General features: G+C 46.5%; 1 protein-coding gene across 3 annotated transcripts in view; it reads left to right on the top strand.

Annotated features, from left to right (window-relative positions):
- RSF1 (remodeling and spacing factor 1) overlaps nucleotides 1–16,085 on the top strand; it is a 55,868-nt gene extending 39,783 nt beyond the window's left edge. For all 3 annotated transcript variants that reach the window (XM_062639072.1, XM_062639073.1, XM_062639074.1), the window contains 8 exons: nucleotides 1,020–1,099; nucleotides 2,484–2,538; nucleotides 3,354–3,463; nucleotides 7,441–7,508; nucleotides 8,580–8,787; nucleotides 11,024–11,247; nucleotides 13,312–13,503; nucleotides 15,208–16,085. In XM_062639072.1, coding sequence (XP_062495056.1) covers nucleotides 1,020–1,099; nucleotides 2,484–2,538; nucleotides 3,354–3,463; nucleotides 7,441–7,508; nucleotides 8,580–8,787; nucleotides 11,024–11,247; nucleotides 13,312–13,503; nucleotides 15,208–15,785 — 1,515 coding nt within the window. In that variant the 3' untranslated portion in view covers nucleotides 15,786–16,085. The remainder of the gene's footprint in view (nucleotides 1–1,019; nucleotides 1,100–2,483; nucleotides 2,539–3,353; nucleotides 3,464–7,440; nucleotides 7,509–8,579; nucleotides 8,788–11,023; nucleotides 11,248–13,311; nucleotides 13,504–15,207) is intronic.
- Nucleotides 16,086–17,493: the final 1,408 nt, after the last annotated feature.

Below are 17,493 nucleotides of genomic sequence, written 5' to 3'. Positions count from 1 at the left end.
ACAGACAAGCATGAACATGTTCTTGAAGGTTAGAAATTGCTTCTGCCAAAAGATAATAGGTGCATGGGTCTGGTTTCATTTAAAGGACATCTAAGCCAGCCAGACTTGCAGGGGTAAGGCAGGGAGTGTGTGTTCCTGTTCTTGGTAAATTGATGGAGAACCATTGATGCACATGTTCAGAGTAATCTGCCTGATTCCCAAACCCCTTTCCTTGCTTTTAGGAAGATCCCTTGCCAAAAGCCCTGTAAAAAGCCACACTGGACGTGACACGATGTGGTGCCACCGAGCAGTGATTTTTAGTTGTATTTAGGAGAAGTTTAAGTAATGATAATCTTAACTGTATAATAGTGTTTTCTTTACCCAGTTTGGGATGGCAGCTGGTAGTTAGAGCATCTCACTGCTCTGTTGGTTTTTAGTGATTTTTAAGAGGAGAAATGACAGGTTTGTAAAAGCATGAAGATCATCCTTGGAAAGGGTACGATGAGGGCATTAACATGGAACAAAAGACAGTTTGTCCATGAAGAGTCACTTTCATACTCAAGGACCCATATATAAAGTGGTGTAGTAAGATATTTGGTAACAAAAGGACCCTGAAGTGTATTTCCACTTTTTATTGTGCTGTCCACAGTCTCTTGTGTTCTCCAAAGATTAAGATAAGGGCCAAACAGGTACCACTGTGTGTGCATGTTATGTATGGCTATGAAATCCTCTGTGCCAAAGCTGTAAATACCAACAAAAATGAGGTGCTGATTTAGAAGTGTTGATTCCAAACCTCTTGCTTTAGGCACGTTGCTTCTGACAGTAAATGCCAGTTACTGGGAGGATGCATGGCTGTAGCAGCTCATGGTGGAGCATAAGTGCTTTAGGGAGATGGTCTTTGTTGTCCTCATCGAAGAGGTGCCTCCAGTGTAGCAAAGAACTCACCCTTCTTCTGGATGAATATAGAAGTAGTGACTGAGCCATCTGAACATGAAAACAGTTGGTATGAACGAAACTCATATTGTGTTTAAATCCCTCAGAAATTACTCTGTGAGAAGTTGGAAGAACAATTACAAGATCTGGACGTGGTCTTAAAGAAGAAGGAGCGTGCAGAGCGCAGGTACTGCTGTGTGGTTGTGTTCACAGCGAGTGCTCTGCAGAGGGGTGGTGATACCTGAATGAGCTGTGTGAAACAGCTGGGAAGTGGTAAGGCCAGGTTTGACTTCCCACTCGGTGGTGGTGGTGCAGTGCTGGGAATAGGCCCAATAATTGGGAAAAACAAGCAAATACATTTGTATTTAAGTTTCTCTAAGGTGCCAGAACACGAATTTGGCTTTCTCATACCTGTAGGTAACTGGTTCAGCTGCATGTGTCAGTTATATTGTCAGCCCAGTGTACAGCTCCTGCTGTAAGCAAAGTTAAGTCATGGAGTCATAGAACCCCAGGCTGCTGTGGGTTGAAGGGACCTTACAGCTCATCCAGTTCCAACCCCCTGCCACGGGCAGGGACCCCTTCCACTGGAGCAGCTTGCTCCAAGCCCCATCCAAAGTCCAAACTTTGCTACAAAGATCCAGATTAATGTGGGGGTTGAGTCTTTTTGCTTTAGATTCTGTTAAACTTTGCCAAGTTGACAAGATTCTGCAGTTGCTGTAGTCCCATCTGTCATCATAGCTGTTTCCAAAGCAGCTTGACTTGATCTTTGTTCAGACTCTTCTCCTCTGGCAAAGAATTGCTACATAGGCCCTTATTTCATAGACTCATGTAAGGGTTTGGGTTGGAAGGGACCTTAAAGATCATGCAGTTCCACCCCCCCCACTCCCAGGACAAGTTTGTTCCCTGGTGTTTCTGGAATTGATTGTTCCTGCCCAGGTCTAAAACCTGGCACGTGTCCATTTGGAATTGCATCCTGTCATTTTTCCAGATCAGTGTGATTTTGAGTTCCCGTTTTATCTTTCAGTGCCTCCAAAGTTATAGAATCCCAGCCTGGTTTGGGTTGGAAGGGACCTTAATGCTCATCCAGTCCCAACCCCTGCCGTGGGCAGGGACCCCTTCCACTAGAGCAGCTTGCTCCAAGGCCCTGTGTCCAACCTGGCCTTGAACACTGCCAGGGATGGGGCGGCCACAGCTTCTCTGGGCACCCTGTGCCAGTGCCTCAGCACCCTCAGAGTCTAGTTGGTCGTGGTTATGGATCTGACCACATAATCTTGATCACAACATTACTGTCTTTCAGTTGTTTAATTGCCTTTTACACCTCACTTCGATCACTTCTGTGTTGGCTGCAATCTTCAAGTACTGTTTGTCAGAACTCTGTGGAATCTCCCACATTATGCAGGCAGGAAAATGTAATCATAGGAGATTTAGCACATAATTCCAACTAAAATAACTGATTTCAGTTGGAACATCCTCTTGGGATGCTTCTGCCTAGAGATGGCACGAGCTTCAAACAGTGCTAATTCGATACATCTACAGTCTGTAAGTTCATTTTCCCTTTTCCTCTCCTAAAGGAAAGAGCGGTTGGTCTACGTGGGGATCAGTATTGAGAACATCATCCCACCTCAGGTAAGTTACTGTGTCTGTGTCAGAGTATTGGTTTATATCCCAAGTTTCTCAGGGCAGCCGTTCCTCAGTGGTGCATTACGAGGTGATGTAGCATCTTGGGAAGAAAAATCCATCTCTATGGAGGTCAGAACTAACTGTAGTCCCTTTGGTTTAGATTGAATTTAGCTGGGAAACCAAGGGAGCTTCGTGGTGTGTGTTAGAGCCAAGTGGTGCCCTGCAGAGTCCTCTGTCAGTGGAGGATACAGAATCACCTCCCTGCCCATTGCAGGTCTATAGGTTATAAAGGTGGGATTGCATTTATTTAACCCTGGTGTTTGCTGTGTAATTATCCAGGTCTAATTGTCATGGAATGGATGGGAACAAATGTTCCTGGCTTGTGATTCCAAGGGAATATGCCGTGTGTATTAGAAGCGTAACGTTTGCCTCCCTCAAATGTGGATTGAACTCGTGGTTATAAACATTTAGGGGTTTATTAACATGCTTTTATAGGGTTTCCATTTACAGAGGAGGAAATCTGGGTTTATTCACGTGGAAAACAGCTTCTTCTCACTTCTTAGACACATTTTAAAGTGATTCACTTGAAGTCTTTGCCAGAGGCCTTTGTCTGAAGTGGTAGAAACTGTTCTTTGCATGAGAGCTCAAACTGAGACTGCGTTTTGGTTTAAACATAGACTTTCCACTCCAATTGGCTGTAATAAAGCTAACTTTCTCCCCCGATGGATCATAGGAATTATCCCTATCATGAGCTCAGGCACAGTGGGTGTGGAGGGAGGGGGGAGATGAAGCTTTTTGACCCTTGTGTCTTATGTGAACAGGAGCCAGAAATACCCGAAGGTCACGAAGAGAAGAAGAAAGATTCCAAAAAGCCCAAATCAAAGCTGCTTGAAAGGAGATCCACCCGAACCCGCAAGTGCATAAGCTACAGGTCAGCACCTTGTAGAGCAAAGAGAAGTCAAACTTGGTTTCTTTATAAGCGCTGCTTCACCTGCACACTGGTACATTTAAAGGAGAGGCCCAACTAAAGAGGGTTTTGTTCTTTCCTCTCAATGCTGGTTAAGGTTAGTGGTTGCAAAAGCATCTGAGGTGCTGTAGCAAAGGCATGAGGTAGGAAAAGAAATGCATGTGGTGCTTTGCTCAGGAATACTGGAGAAGGTTTGGGTGTTGCTGCAGTTCCTGCAGTAAGTTAAAGCAGGTGAATCAAATCTCTCCTTTTGGTTGAAAGGGAAACTTATGCTTGTGTCTAAAAACCTTAAATTCCTCTTTCCAACCCCCCCTTAGGGCTTTTTGACATAGAAGCATAGACTGGTTTGGGTTGGAAAGAACCTTAAGATCATCCAGTTTCATCCCCCTGCCATGGGCAGGGAAACCACACACTAGACCGTGTCACCCAAGGCTCTGTCCAGCATGAAAGTGGCATGAAACAGAACGTGCAGTGATGAGACAGTTCATCTAAAAATTGTCTGTACCTGTTCAGAGGAACTGTGATAGTAAAAATGCAATTAGTAAATGAAAGTTCCAGGATATTGGAACAGGTCCCAGATTGGAAGGGACTTCAGGGATCATCTGCTCCAACCATTCGAGGCAAAGCATGACCTAGACTAGGTGTCCCAGCACCCTGTCCAGCCCAGTCTTAACAGTGCCCAGCACTGGGGAGTCACCACTTCCCTGGGGACATGATTCCAGCAGCTGGTTGTCCTCAGTGTGGAAAATTTCCCTCTTGTGTCCAGTGGGAATCTCCCCAGCAATAAGTCGTGCCCATCACCCCTTGTCTTCTCCATGGGACTCCTTGTCAAAAGGGAGTCTCCATCTTCTTTGTAGCCATCCTTTAACTCCTGGCACATGGATCAGGTCTCCCTGAGCCTTCTCTTCTCCAGCTGAACAGTCCCAGCTTCCTCAGCCTTTCCTCACTGCTGCCCAGCCCTTGGATCATCTTTGTGGCCCTTCTCTGGCCCCTCTCCAGCCCATCCACACCGGTTTTGTGCAGCAGGACCAAAACTGAACACAGTATTCCAGGGGTGGAAAACTGACAAGCACTGAGCACAGTGAGACAAGGACATCTTTATCTCTGCTGGTGATGTCCTTGTTGATGTTTCCCAGCATTCTGTTGCCTTTGCTGCATCTGCTCACTGTTCACTCCTATGGAGCTTGTGTCCCCCAGGTCCTCTCCCATAGAGCTGCCCCAGCGGGGCAGATCCCAGCCTGTGCTGCACTCCGGGGATTGGGTTTCCCAAATCCAAGTCATGTTTCATACGATGTTTTTCTGATACAGAATGATAGAGTATTTCTTACAGACTCCATCCTACACCTAACTTAGAGCTGCTGAAAACACTACACCTGTCAGTGATTCACTTCACATTTACATGTCCACAGTGAAGTCCCACTGGTGTCACTGACAATCGTGTATGCTTTCCTTCAGCAGGGAAATGCCTTACTCTGCTGACAGACAGATGTGTATCGTGTGGCACTGTGTTCTCTCGAGACATGTAATCCCTTTGTATCCCTCGAGTGAGCTGTCGAGTCCTCTGAGCAGTTAGCAAAGATCTGCTGCATGAAGACGGCAGCAGCAGAAGCAATGGTCCATTGCACCTCATGGGCAAGCTGTTGTCAGCTCGTGTTGGAGCTCAGGGTGTTTGGTAGCAGTGATCTGAAAGCATCAAGTGATTTCTTACATTTTAAAGAGGTTGGGTTTTTAGTGGTGTGGAGGGGAAATGGGGGTTGGAGTGATGTGGAACTAATGTTATTGATGGCATAGTTCCACTTACTGCCTTGGGGTGTAAACCTGCCTTGCACACCACATGCCATTATTCTTAGGGAATATATAAAGAGACCAGAAATCCATCACATTACTTTTAAATGAGGACGTGGTTTATGCTTGTTATTGGAATACAGAGTAATACTGGAGTTGTTCTTCTGCTGTTCTGCTGGAGGAGAAATATCACTGTAATCTTTCTTTTGTGACTGAGAAACTGAATCTTTAATGAAAGTCTTGTCCAGTTGTCAGTGTTTGTATTTAAAACATTAGGGTTTTAAATATGAGGAGAAAATCTTGCATCTAAATAACACAGAATCATAGAACAGAGTTGGAAAGGACCTTAAGATCATCCAGTTCCAATCCCCCTGCCATGGGCAGGGACACCTCACACTAAACCATGGCACCCAAGGCTTTGACCAACCTGGCCTTGAACACTGCCAGGGATGGAGCATTCACAACTTCTCTGGGCAACCCATTCCAGTGCCTCAGCACCCTCACAGTAAAGAACTTCTTCCTTATATCCAATCTAAACTTCTCCTGTTTCATTTTGAACCCATCACCCCTTGTCCTGTCACTACAGTCCCTAATGAAGAGTCCCTCCCCAGCATCCTTGCAGCCCCCTTCAGACACTGGAAGCTGCTCTGAGGTCTCCACGCAGCTTCTCTTCTCCAGGCTGAACAGCCCCAACTTTCTCAGCCTGTCTCCATACAGGAGCTGCTCCAGCCCCTGATCATCCTTGTGGCCTCCTCTGGACTTGTTCCAACAGTTCCATGTCCTTTTTATGTTGAGGACACCAGAACTGCACACAATGCTGCAGGTGAGGTCTCACAAGAGCAGAGCAGAGGGGCAGGATCACCTCCTTCGACCTGCTGGTCACGCTCCTTTTGATGCAGCCCAGGATACGGTTGCTTTCTGGGCTGCAAGCACACACTGCCTGCTGTAGTCCATAAAATGTCAACTTTTGCATGCTAGATGTCAAGACATCTATGTGGTGATACAGGGAATGGTCCTTTTTGGTGGGATTTGACTGGAGAAACAAACTGAAATCATCTGTATGAAAGCATTGAATCATTTTCCCTCCAAGTGCTGTTCCCTTTAAATGAGTAACTCATTGTGCAGAGATTCAGGTGGTTTTATAGACGTTGCTGCTTGACAAACACAAATATTGAATACAATCATGGAATGGTTTGGGTTGACGGGACCTCAGAGCTCATCCAGTTTCAACCCCCTGCTATGGTCAGTGGCACCTTCCACTAGAGCAGATTTGGCTTTTGGTTCTTCTCTTTAGTTCTGTAACATTACAGCTTATTTGTATATAATTACAAAGTTTAAACTGAAACAGGGGGAGTTCAGGTTAGATGTAAGGCAGAAGCTCTTCCCTGTGAGGGTGCTGAGGCGCTGGCACAGGGTGCCCAGAGAAGCTGTGGCTGCCCCATCCCTGGCAGTGTTCAAGGCCAGGTTGGACACAGGGGCTTGGAGCAAGCTGCTCTAGTGGAAGGGGTCCCTGCCTGTGGCACGGGTTGGAACTGGATGAGCTTTAAGGTCCCTTCAACCCAAACCAGTCTGGGATTCTGTGATTCAGTGGTACTGTGTACAATATGTTTTATCTGTTCAGCTTGGGAGGGTACAGATCCATAAAGTAAAATGCCCATGAGCTTAAAGAGGAGCTCAGAGCTCTCTGAAATAAGGTTTCAAGGAAGATTCAGACAGCATGAATCATTTTCCTTTGACTTTAATGGTGCTTAAAAGTCTCTCTTGCAGATTGGTGTTTGTGTGTCTTCTGATGAAAGGTGTGGAATAAATGACTGATGCTTTGTGTGAAAAATGCCACTGAGAGCATCTTATAGAGCACTGCAGTTATATATTGTTAAATTCAGTGGGGTGTCATGCAAAGGGAGGGTGGTTTTCTGTTCACATACATAGTAGTAAGACAGCCAGGCAATGGTAAATAAGCTGTTAGCAAGTAGAAATAGACCCCACACCTTTAAGAAGTGGCTATTTGATCATCAACCAGCTCATTACCTTTGTTATTTTATATCCAGCCCATTGTGCACTGTGATTTCTTAGAGCAGTTTTACATAAGTATGTTTTCATAGTATAATTTAATCAGGATTCACTTCAGAGTGGTAAATGAAAGCTGTTCCTTTTAGGTTTGATGAATTTGATGAGGCAATTGATGAAGCCATTGAAGATGATATCAAGGAGGCTGACGGAGGAGGTATGTTACTGATGCTGTTCGGTTTTCATTGCAGTGGTGATAATGGTTGAGATTTATTTTATTATGAGCAGCCACAAATAGCATCCTCTCCCTTAAACTCCATGATTTACAGATTATACTGCTGTACTTTTGGAATCAAATGAAATCATTTGCCTTGGGAATGGCCATCTCAGGCTGCCAAAATGTATTTGGTCTTGCTAGTTAAATTGAGCTTGTACATTCAATATATGAATGCAATGGATAAGCATGACAAGAAAACCCTTATAATTCATTTGCTAGGGTTTCGATTAGAGACTGGGGTGGCAGCTTGTGCTGTTGGCATTTGTCCCCTGTCAAAACTGGGGTCTGCAGTTGGGCCCCCTGAAACCTGGGTCTCCAAAGTCATCTTAAATATTGATAAGCTCTATAAGCACTTCTCAGTTGAACATGAATAGAGTGGAATTATGTTCTTGGAGGCCTATTAAGGTGACATAGAGGACCAAAAGGGAGATCTTCACTAGTATCTGGCAGTGCAGGTGGATTTGTGCTTCTGCATCACCTCAGCTTGCTGGAGAAAGCTCCCATGAAAGCCTTATCCCTCAGTTCCTTGGCTTGTGGCATCTCCACCAAGACACCAGTTTTCAGAAGCTTGGTGGATGCACATGGGCAGTCAGTAAATCAGGTGTCTGAGGGTGTGTGACACAAGATCCATACAGTAGACACAACTAAGTCTCAACAGTAAAACCAGCCCTGCAGAACCCCAGTCTGTGGCCAAACCACAACTTAAACACTTCATCTCCCAAGAGGGATATTGAGCATTATGATGAAGGTGTGTTTTCTGACATCTGCCCTACTCAAAAGGCACTGGCAATTGGTAATAGTGTGGGTTGGGTTGAGTGTCAGAATGCTGACACCCTCTATGTGGACCTCAGTATGTCCAAGTGACCACAGGGTGGTCGAGACAGAGCGCTGCATGATAAATACCCTGCTTTAAAGAGAATAGCTGAAACTGGAGGCATGGGAGGAAGATACCTATAAAGTTAAACAAAACCTAAACTTGCTCTTTTCCCCCCTTTCTCTCACTGAATTCAGGTATTGGCAGAGGCAAAGACATGTCCAATATCACAGGTCACCGTGGAAAAGACATTTCCACAATCCTAGAGGAGGAAAGGAAAGAAAACAAGCGACCACAAAGGGCTGCTGTGGCACGGCGCAAGAAACGACGGCGACTGAATGACCTGGACAGCGACAGCAACCTGGATGAGGAGGAGAGTGAAGAGGAATTCAAGATCAGTGATGGGTAGGTCTGATTTAACCCCTACCACAACTGCTACAGCCTCCTGTGTCTCTGAAGTGCCTCTGAAACAATGATTAGGAGCCCGGTGCTGGAGTGGCACTGCACAGTGCCAGCAGAAGTGTTCCTGACCTAAGGGAATGTCACTGTGCTGGAAAAGCAGCACCCAGATCCATGCACTGAGATCATCCCATCTGTATTTTAAGCAAAACATGTTCTGGAAATGTTACTGGTGTGTTTGAGGCTGTGCTGTGGTGTTCTGGACGTGGTTATCTTAGTGAAGGAGCAGATGGGCCCAGTTCTCTGATAGAATCATGGAATTATTTAGGTTGGGAAAGACTTTAAGATGACCAAGTCCAACCATTCCCCAGCACTGCCAAGGCCACCACTGCCCCATGGCACTGAGGCCTCGTCTCCATGGGGTGTGAACACTTCCAGGGCCGGTGACTGCAGCCCTGCCCTGGGCAGCCTGTTCCAATGCCTGAGCACCCTCTGGGGCAGGAATTGTTCCTCAGCTCCATCTAAACCTGCCCTGGTGCAGCTTGAGGCCGTTTCCTCTTGTCCCATCCCTTGTTCCTTGGGAGCAGAGCCCAGCCCCTCCTGGCTCCATCCTCCTCTCAGGCACTTGTAGGCAGCCATCAGGTCCCCCCTGAGCCTTCTTTTCTCCACACTGAACCCCCCAGGTCCCTCAGCCCTTCCCCATCACACTTGGGCTCCAGGCCCTGCACCAGCTCCGTTGCCCTTCTCTGGCCCTGCTTCAGCACCTCAGTGTCCCTCTTGTAATGTTGTTATGATGTGACCCTCCAGCAGAAATCCTTAACAGAGACGTAGCTAAAATGGGGCTGGCTGTTTCCTTTTGGAAATATGCCCAATTTATGGGATTATTCTTGGGACTGATTGAAAATCAGAAGAGGAAAATGTCCCCATTTAGAGCATACACACCTTGACATGCAGGTTCTGAACTCAATTCCTGCTTTCTGCTTTCTAGGAGGTAAGAGTTTGAAAACAGCCAGAGAAGCAGTTTGTACTATAGGAAACCAATACATGTGAAGCTTTAAACACTAAATGAGTATTGCTCTGGCTGACTGAAACTCTTTTTCTGTGAAATTCCTCATCATTCCGTCTGGGAAATGCCTGACATTAACAAAATTAATACTAATCTTGGACATTCTTTATGCCTCAGTGAAGGCACTTAATGGAGCATGAGGCCTGGGCTTTTTAGCATCAACATTTAAAGCTGTACACCTCTCACCGTGTCAGTTTACTAAGTGTGTGGATAATGTATACAACACAGATGCAGTCTGGAGCTTTGTTTTCCACCCATGATCGTGCTGAGGACATGAATGTGCTGAGTTAAATGTGCTGGACATTTCCAGTCAATGAGGGTAGAAGTAATAGTGCATTGATCAGGTAAAGTGTGCTCATGCATTGTCAGCTCCCTCCTCTGCTGAATGTCTGCTGGATCTATGTTGGGATTTACATTCAGCTGGTGGCCAAATGCAGGGGACTGTGAACTGCAGTGCCTAATGGTGGTTAAAAAAGCATTGGCTCACTTTGGAAATGACAGGAATGTCAGAAGTTGATCAGGCTGAGATGCATGTTTTACATGAGAGCAGCAGCTTTGTGTTCAAATACCACAGAACCATAGAATGGTTTGGGTTAGAAGGGGCCTTAAAGTTCATCCAGTTCCAACCCCTGCCACAGGCAAGGACCCCTTCCACTAGAGCAGCTTGCTCCAAGCCCCTGTGTCCAACCTGGCCTTGAACACTGCCAGGGATGGGGCAGCCACAGCTTCTCTGGGCACCCTGTGCCAGCGCCTCAGCACCCTCACAGGGAAGAGCTTCTGCCTCAGAGCTCAGCTCAGTCTCCCCTCGGGCAGGTTAAAGCCATTCCCCTTGGCCTGTCCCTACAGGCCCTTGTCCCAAGCCCCTCTCCAGCTTTCCTGCAGCCCCTTTAGGCACTGGAGCTGCTCTAAGGTCTCCCCTTCAGGAGCCTTCTCTTCTCCAGGCTCCATCCAGTCTCCCCCAGCCTGTGTTTATGCTGGGGTTCACCCTGACCCAGGGGCAGGACCCTGCACTTGGTCTTATTGAACCTCATGATGTTTGCATGGGAAATTCTGCATACACGGATATATTTCATGGATAGATCTTTAATGACAGATATATTTTGCATCTATCACTTGTAAACTCCAAGTTCTGTTTCCAATATCTACCTGTGTTCTCTGTGGTCTTTCTTTGACCAGATCTCAGGACGAGTTTGTTATATCAGAGGAGAACCTGGATGAGAGTGAAGATGACCCCCCGTCAAACGAAGACAGCGATTCCGAGTTCTGTGCCCGCATCTCCAGGCGACACCTCTCCAGGCCCATGAGGCAAAGCAGGAGGTTACGAAGGAAAACAGTCAAGAAAAAATACTCTGAAGATGATGAAGATGAAGATTCTGAGGAGAATTCAAGCAGAGAATCTGGTGAGTAGAAGAAATCTTTGCCATATTCAGTACTCAAGAGGGGAAGAGTGGAAGTCTGTGTTTGCTGGCATGACTGACATGAACCTGTTGGCTTGCTTTGGTCAAGTCAGATGTCATCTTCGCTGTAAAGCAGTTTGCTACCTGTTGGGCTGTGAATATTCTGCAGGAAGCTGGGCTCTGGGTGCTTGCTTGTTCAGCAGTTATGTATTAAAATGGAAGCTTGTGTCTTTGTGGACAGTTACAGCTACCCCATACCTTCCAGCTGGGCACATGAGTGCAGGGAAGAGAAATGGTGGTGTCAAAATATGCTTCATAGCTACACAAAAACCTTCCCATCACCTTTGAAAAAGCTTCTGAAAGAAACATTTTCCCTCTGTTTGTATGGAAGAAAATTCCTTCACTTGTATGGCATTCGAGTTCTGGCTCGAAAGCCAATGATAACACCTTGAATCTCTCTCCCATAATTATCCTTTTTGATCTTTAGTAACTGAAGACTCTTCCATTGCAGGAGAACTTTATTCACTTTATTTTGCTTGTCCTTCAAGCAGATTGCTTTCTGTTTGTGCAGTCTGAAGTGTGAGAATAGTACCTATGAGATACTTAAACCTTTTCCTGACTTGCATCTTCCTCTGAGGACTGCCCTCCTTGTTTCTGCTTCATTCGAGACCCAGTCCTGGAAAGCACCAGATACATAAGCACTTACTTTGACTTACTGTGAATATAAGGTACTAAGTACACTGGAGTGTTAACTTATTGCAGTGTGTGTTACCTTCCCAGTGGTGTATCTGCCTCTCTAGAACAGAGATGAATATGTTGGAGTATTGGTTTCCAAAAGGAGGGTTCGTGCACGGAGGGATGAAGTTAGCTACATGCACTTAAAAGAGTTGCTGTCTCCCTGCCCTGAGTGCATCTAATCATAACCTGTTCCCAGTGAAGATATTGGCAGAAGTCTAAAGTAACTTCTATATCTATAGCACACAGCAGCAAGTACTGTTTCCTGGTGGACAGACAGCTGTGGTAAACCCAGCTGATTCCAGTGTCATTCCATATGTATCCAAGAGTTAACAATGTGTTTCTGTCTTTCACCCCCTTCGTGGTCCCCCAGGATACTGCTTTAAGCCTATTTTGAGCTAAGGAACTAAGGTTCCCTGTGAGTGGCTTTGTTTCCAGTCTCCAGTGATGGAGTTTCTTCCTTAAGGTGGTTCTTGTTGGCTTGCTCTGATTCTTCCTCTAATGCTTGAGGAAGTAAAGAGGATGCCACTTTGATCAGTGACTCCTGGCAATCACTAAGGAGCAGTATGTGACACTTACAGACCTGTGTTCTGCAGTAATGGTTGTGGCACAGTGAAAAAGCTGATTCAAGTTAAAGCTGATTCAAGGCTATTTAATGCTTGAAGGCAGTAGGTGCAGTAGACTGGTGTAGGAAGAGCTGTGGGTGCTGGTAAGTGTCCTATGTACAGCTTCTGGTTTAAGCAAACTTATGCTCTAGGGAGACTGATGCTTGTTGTTACTTTCAATTTTATAACTAATTTATTTACATTTCAGAAGCAGAAAGGACTTCCCAGGGTAATGTGCATCATCAGCTCCAATCCAGTAAGGTTGTTTCAACTCTCAGGAACTGTAGAGGAGGCATCTTTTGACTCCAGTAGGGATGAAGGAATAAAAACACTGGAAGGAAAGCACCTTCTGGAGGAGTTTGAGGGAGGCAGGAAAAGGCTTTGTGAGAAGATCTGGAAATCATAGAATCATGCAATGGTTTGGGTTGAAGGGACCTTAAAGCTCATCCAGTTCCAACCCCTGCCATGGGCAGGGACACCTTCCATTAGAGCAGCTTGCTCCAAGCCCCTTTGTCGAGCCTGGCCTTGAACACTGCCAGGGATGAGGCAACATCAGCAATTCTGTGCTGGTGATGAATAGGGAGACTGAGGCATGCGCCTGGAATGGGTCAGAATAATGAGCCTCCTGTGCTGGGAGAGCACATGGAGTTACTGGTGCTGGTCTAAAGCTCATCTAAGTTGTTTTGCTTTAATGGAATAACACAGGCTGCTGTTTCCTTCTGCACAGAGAGCGGTGATTACACAGATTACAGCGACGATGATTACCTGGAAACCAGGAGGAGAAGATCACGACGGAATCAGAAGAGACAAGTCAATTATAAGGAGGATTCTGAAAGTGATGGCTCACAGAAGAGTGTCCGATACGGGAAGGAGTTAAGGAGAGTCCATAAACGCCGGCTCTCCACTTCGGACAGTGAAGGTAAAACGAACAGTCCTCTCTTTGCAGCAGCTGGTCTAGGTCAGCAGGAGCATGAAGAGAAAACTGTACATAAAACAGCTTTTGGAGACTGTTCCTTCTAGAGTTCCTTAATGTTTCAGTCCACTGGTACTTTATGGTTCACCGTTACAATCACAGCATAGGCATCGGTGTCCCTTCCAGGTCTGAGTTTACTGAGTCTGGCACAGAGTGCTGAGATTCCAAAACTGGCTTTTGGAATCTCAAACTTGTTTCACCACTTCTCTGTTAAGAGGTCACAAAGCTTCATCCCGTGAGCCTTTAAAGATTCTCTTTTGTAAGGGAAAGGGTGTTACTTCTGGTGCCCTGAGTGTGTGTGTGCTCATGGTTAAGACTCATTCCATCTGCTGTTTGAAGGAGCTTTGGGAAGCATGGAGAAGCACATCTCAGTAATGTCAGTCACACATGAGTAACCACTGTGCATTTTGATGTAAAATCAGCTATTGCAGAAGCAAGCACTGATGTTGGGTGCCCTTCATTCTGGGTGCCAGCTTCTGAGACCTCGGATCTGGCTATTAGAGACACGGAGCAATACAGGGTGCAATAGCTGCCAGGCAGCCTCAGCGAATCAGCTGTGCTTGACAGGGTGAACACCTGATTTGTAGGTAGTTTTTGACCTGAGTTTACAGTGTTAGAGTTGGCTCTTAGATGAAGGGAAACAAGCAGGTAATGCAACTGTACAGTATCTTCTGAGCCCCCCCCCCTGCAGCCCTGATCCAGCTCTGGGGCAGCAGCACAAGAGGGACGTGGAGCTGTTGGAGCAAGGCCAGAGGAGGCCATGGAGATGCTGTGAGGGCTGGAGCAGCTCTGCTCTGGAGCCAGGCTGAGAGAGCTGGGCTGGGGCAGCCTGGAGAAGAGAAGGCTCCTGAAGGGGAGACCTGAGAGCAGCTCCAGTGCCTGAAGGGGCTGCAGGAAAGCTGGAGAGGGGCTTTGGACAAGGGCCTGTAGGGACAGGCCAAGGGGAATGGCTTGAACCTGCCAGAGGGGAGACTGAGATGAGCTCTTAGGCAGAAGCTCTTCCCTGTGAGGGTGCTGAGGCGCTGGCACAGGGTGCCCAGAGAAGCTGTGGCTGCCCCATCCCTGGAACTAGATCAGGGATGCAGATCTGTTATTCCTGGCTTGCAGTTACCACTTTTAGGGGGAATTACACCCACTTCCAAAGCCTTAGATTGGAAACAGAATATCACAGAATCATAGAATGGTTTGGGTTGGAAAGGACCTTAAAATCATCCAGTTCTACTCCTCTGCCATGGCCAGGGACACCTCACACTAAACCATGGCACCCAAGGCTCTGTCCAACCTGGCCTTGAACACCACCAGGGATGGAGCATTCAGAACTTCCTTGGGCAACCCATTCCAGTGCCTCAGCACCCTCACAGTAAAGAACTTCTTCCTTACATCCAATCTAAACCTCCCCTGTTTAAGTTTTAACTCGTTAGCCCTTGTCCTGTCACTGCAGTCCAACAGATTGTTGTCTTTGCTTCCTGAGCAGTTTATTTAAACAGTAAAAAGCCTGGAAGAGTTCTGAGTTGGTTGGGGAAGGAGACAGAAATGTGTGTGGTGAGCGAGATGTGGCTTTTTAATGCATGTGAAAGATGAAGACTAGATAGTGTGATGGTTCTGGCTGTACTCACTTGCTAATGGCTTTAAGTCTGCTGCTTCTTCCAGAGAGCTACACATCGAAGAACTCTGAAGATGACGAATCCACAAAGGAGTCCAAGCGATTGATCCGGAAGCGCCGGCGAAGTACAGACGACTACAGTGAGGAGGAAGGGGAGGAGGAGGAGGAGGACGAGGGGCGGCCTGTCCGCAAACGGCTCAACCGGATCGAAACGGACGAGGAAGACACCCTTGAAAACACCAACGATGACACCGAGAAACCTGCTCCTGCGAACAAGCTGCCAGCAGCACAGGCTCCTCAAGACAACAGCAAGAAGCACTGCTACCGGATAGAGAGCGACGACGAAGATGACTTTGATAACGTAGGGAAAGTAGAGAGCCCTTTGGACTACAGCCTGGTGGATTTGCCTTCCACCAACGGACAGAGCCCAGGGAAAACCATTGAGAACTTGATTGGGAAGCCAGCTGAGAAGACCCAAGCCCCCAAGGACAGCACAGCCAGCGCCAGCCTGGCGCCCAACGGCACGGGGAGCGGGCAGGAGGCGGTAGGGCCGGAGGAAGATGAAGATGAACTCTTGCGAGTGACTGACCTTGTTGATTACGTCTGTAACAGTGAACAGTTATAAGACTTCCATTTTTTGTGCTAATTTATTCCACGGTAGCTCATACCAGCGGGCCAGTTCTTAAAAGCTCTTTTATTTTTCCTAGAAAACTCGCCACTACAGTATCACTTTTTAGAAGCAAGAATTTCACCAGTCCTGCAGTCTTTCTGTGAAGTGACCAGTTTTGAACTCTGAAGATGAATTGCTGTAAAGTCCCTCTCTCTTTACCCCTTCCTCCCCTTTCTCCTTCCAAGTCCATGGTCCTGGGTAATTTCACTCACAAAAACCTTATAACAACAAGAGATTTGTATATTTTTGACTTTATATTTCCTTGAGTGCATACAAATTTGTGGAAATGGGTGGCCTAAGAAAGCATTCCAAATCGGTCAGGGCCCAAACCGGAGCTGGGGTGGGTTTGGCTCAAAGCAAGGGGGGGGGGGTGGGGGGGGTGGGGTGGGAAGGGGTGGGTGCAGAAGCACTTGTGCTTTAGCTTTTTCATATGAGATATATATTATATTTAAATGTTCACAACTTAGATGACAACTTAACAGACAGTGAAAGATTAAATGTCTGTACTGTTGCATTTTGTGAGTTGTAGGTTAACAACCATAGCTCATTTTAGTAATCACCTTCATGGAGATGCAGTTTTGATTTTTGAATACTGGAGGCAAACAGAATCCTTAGAGGCCAAGAAGGTACCATAAACAAGAACTCTACTATCCATTATGACTTGCAGACTTTCCTAATAAACATCCTTTAAAGTGTTTGTACAGTAAAGTGTACTGTAATGAAGTTTTTGGCAGCCCAAACACTCTTGCCATCAGTCTCGAAAGCTGTCTCATCCGATGCTCCTCGATGCACAGTGTCTAGAGGGAGGATGTATCAAGGTGAAGCTATCTGTAAGCTGGATGGCATCTTGACGTGCTGGAAGCTTGTACAGACACAAAGAAGCCTGTAGCTGCCTGGCCGCTCGAGTTTCACCGTGTTGGAGTATTCCCAGCAAAATCCGTGCGTGCAAACAGCCGTGACCACCAGAATGACAGTGCATCAGAGGATTGAGGGATTTACAACTAAACCACCACTGGTCCATTCATGTCTTTAATATCTACTTCAAATTGAAGTAAACAAATGGAACAGTTTTCCTTTGGGAGGTTTTCTGTTTGGGGTTTGTGTGTGGTTTTTGTTTCGCTTTTACTTCTCTGCCTGGATGTTATTAGCGGGTTTTGAATGTAGCGTTGGCCTTTGGCCACTAGGGTTTCCTTAATCCATGTTAATAATTGTCCTGTGACCCAGCTGGTTTCAAGAAGGCAGTGTTTGTGAGAGAAAACCCTCGGCTCCAAGACATCCCATCGCCTTTTGAGTGGGCATGAAGTGATCTGTGCTTTTACTCAAGGATAAGACAACCCCAACCAACATGGGGCATATATACAGAGCTGATGTGGTTTGGGTAGCATTCAGCTTTCTCTTTACTCTGACTCCAGATGCAGGCTGTAGCATTTGCTGTAGCACACGGACAGCTCACATCTGCCAAACACTGCAACCCAACAAGGTCACATCTGTTAATCCTCTTGCTCTGAGACTGGGATTTTTGACTGGTGTTGATGTCCATTGCCGGCAATGGATGCACCAAAACTGCTGCTGCCACCGAGGAGTGAGTTCTCCTTCCCCACCCCATCCCCTTCCATTATATTGTATTTCCTAGTCAGTCATGAAGCACTTCTGTTCTCTTGGC

Source organism: Pezoporus occidentalis, unplaced genomic scaffold (assembly GCF_034315485.1).
Source record: "Pezoporus occidentalis ecotype Australia unplaced genomic scaffold, CSIRO_AGI_Poc_V1 ctg6, whole genome shotgun sequence".
Taxonomy (NCBI): domain Eukaryota; kingdom Metazoa; phylum Chordata; class Aves; order Psittaciformes; family Psittacidae; genus Pezoporus; species Pezoporus occidentalis.
Note: the sequence above shows the minus strand (reverse complement) of the source record. Positions and strands in the feature narration are given on the sequence as shown.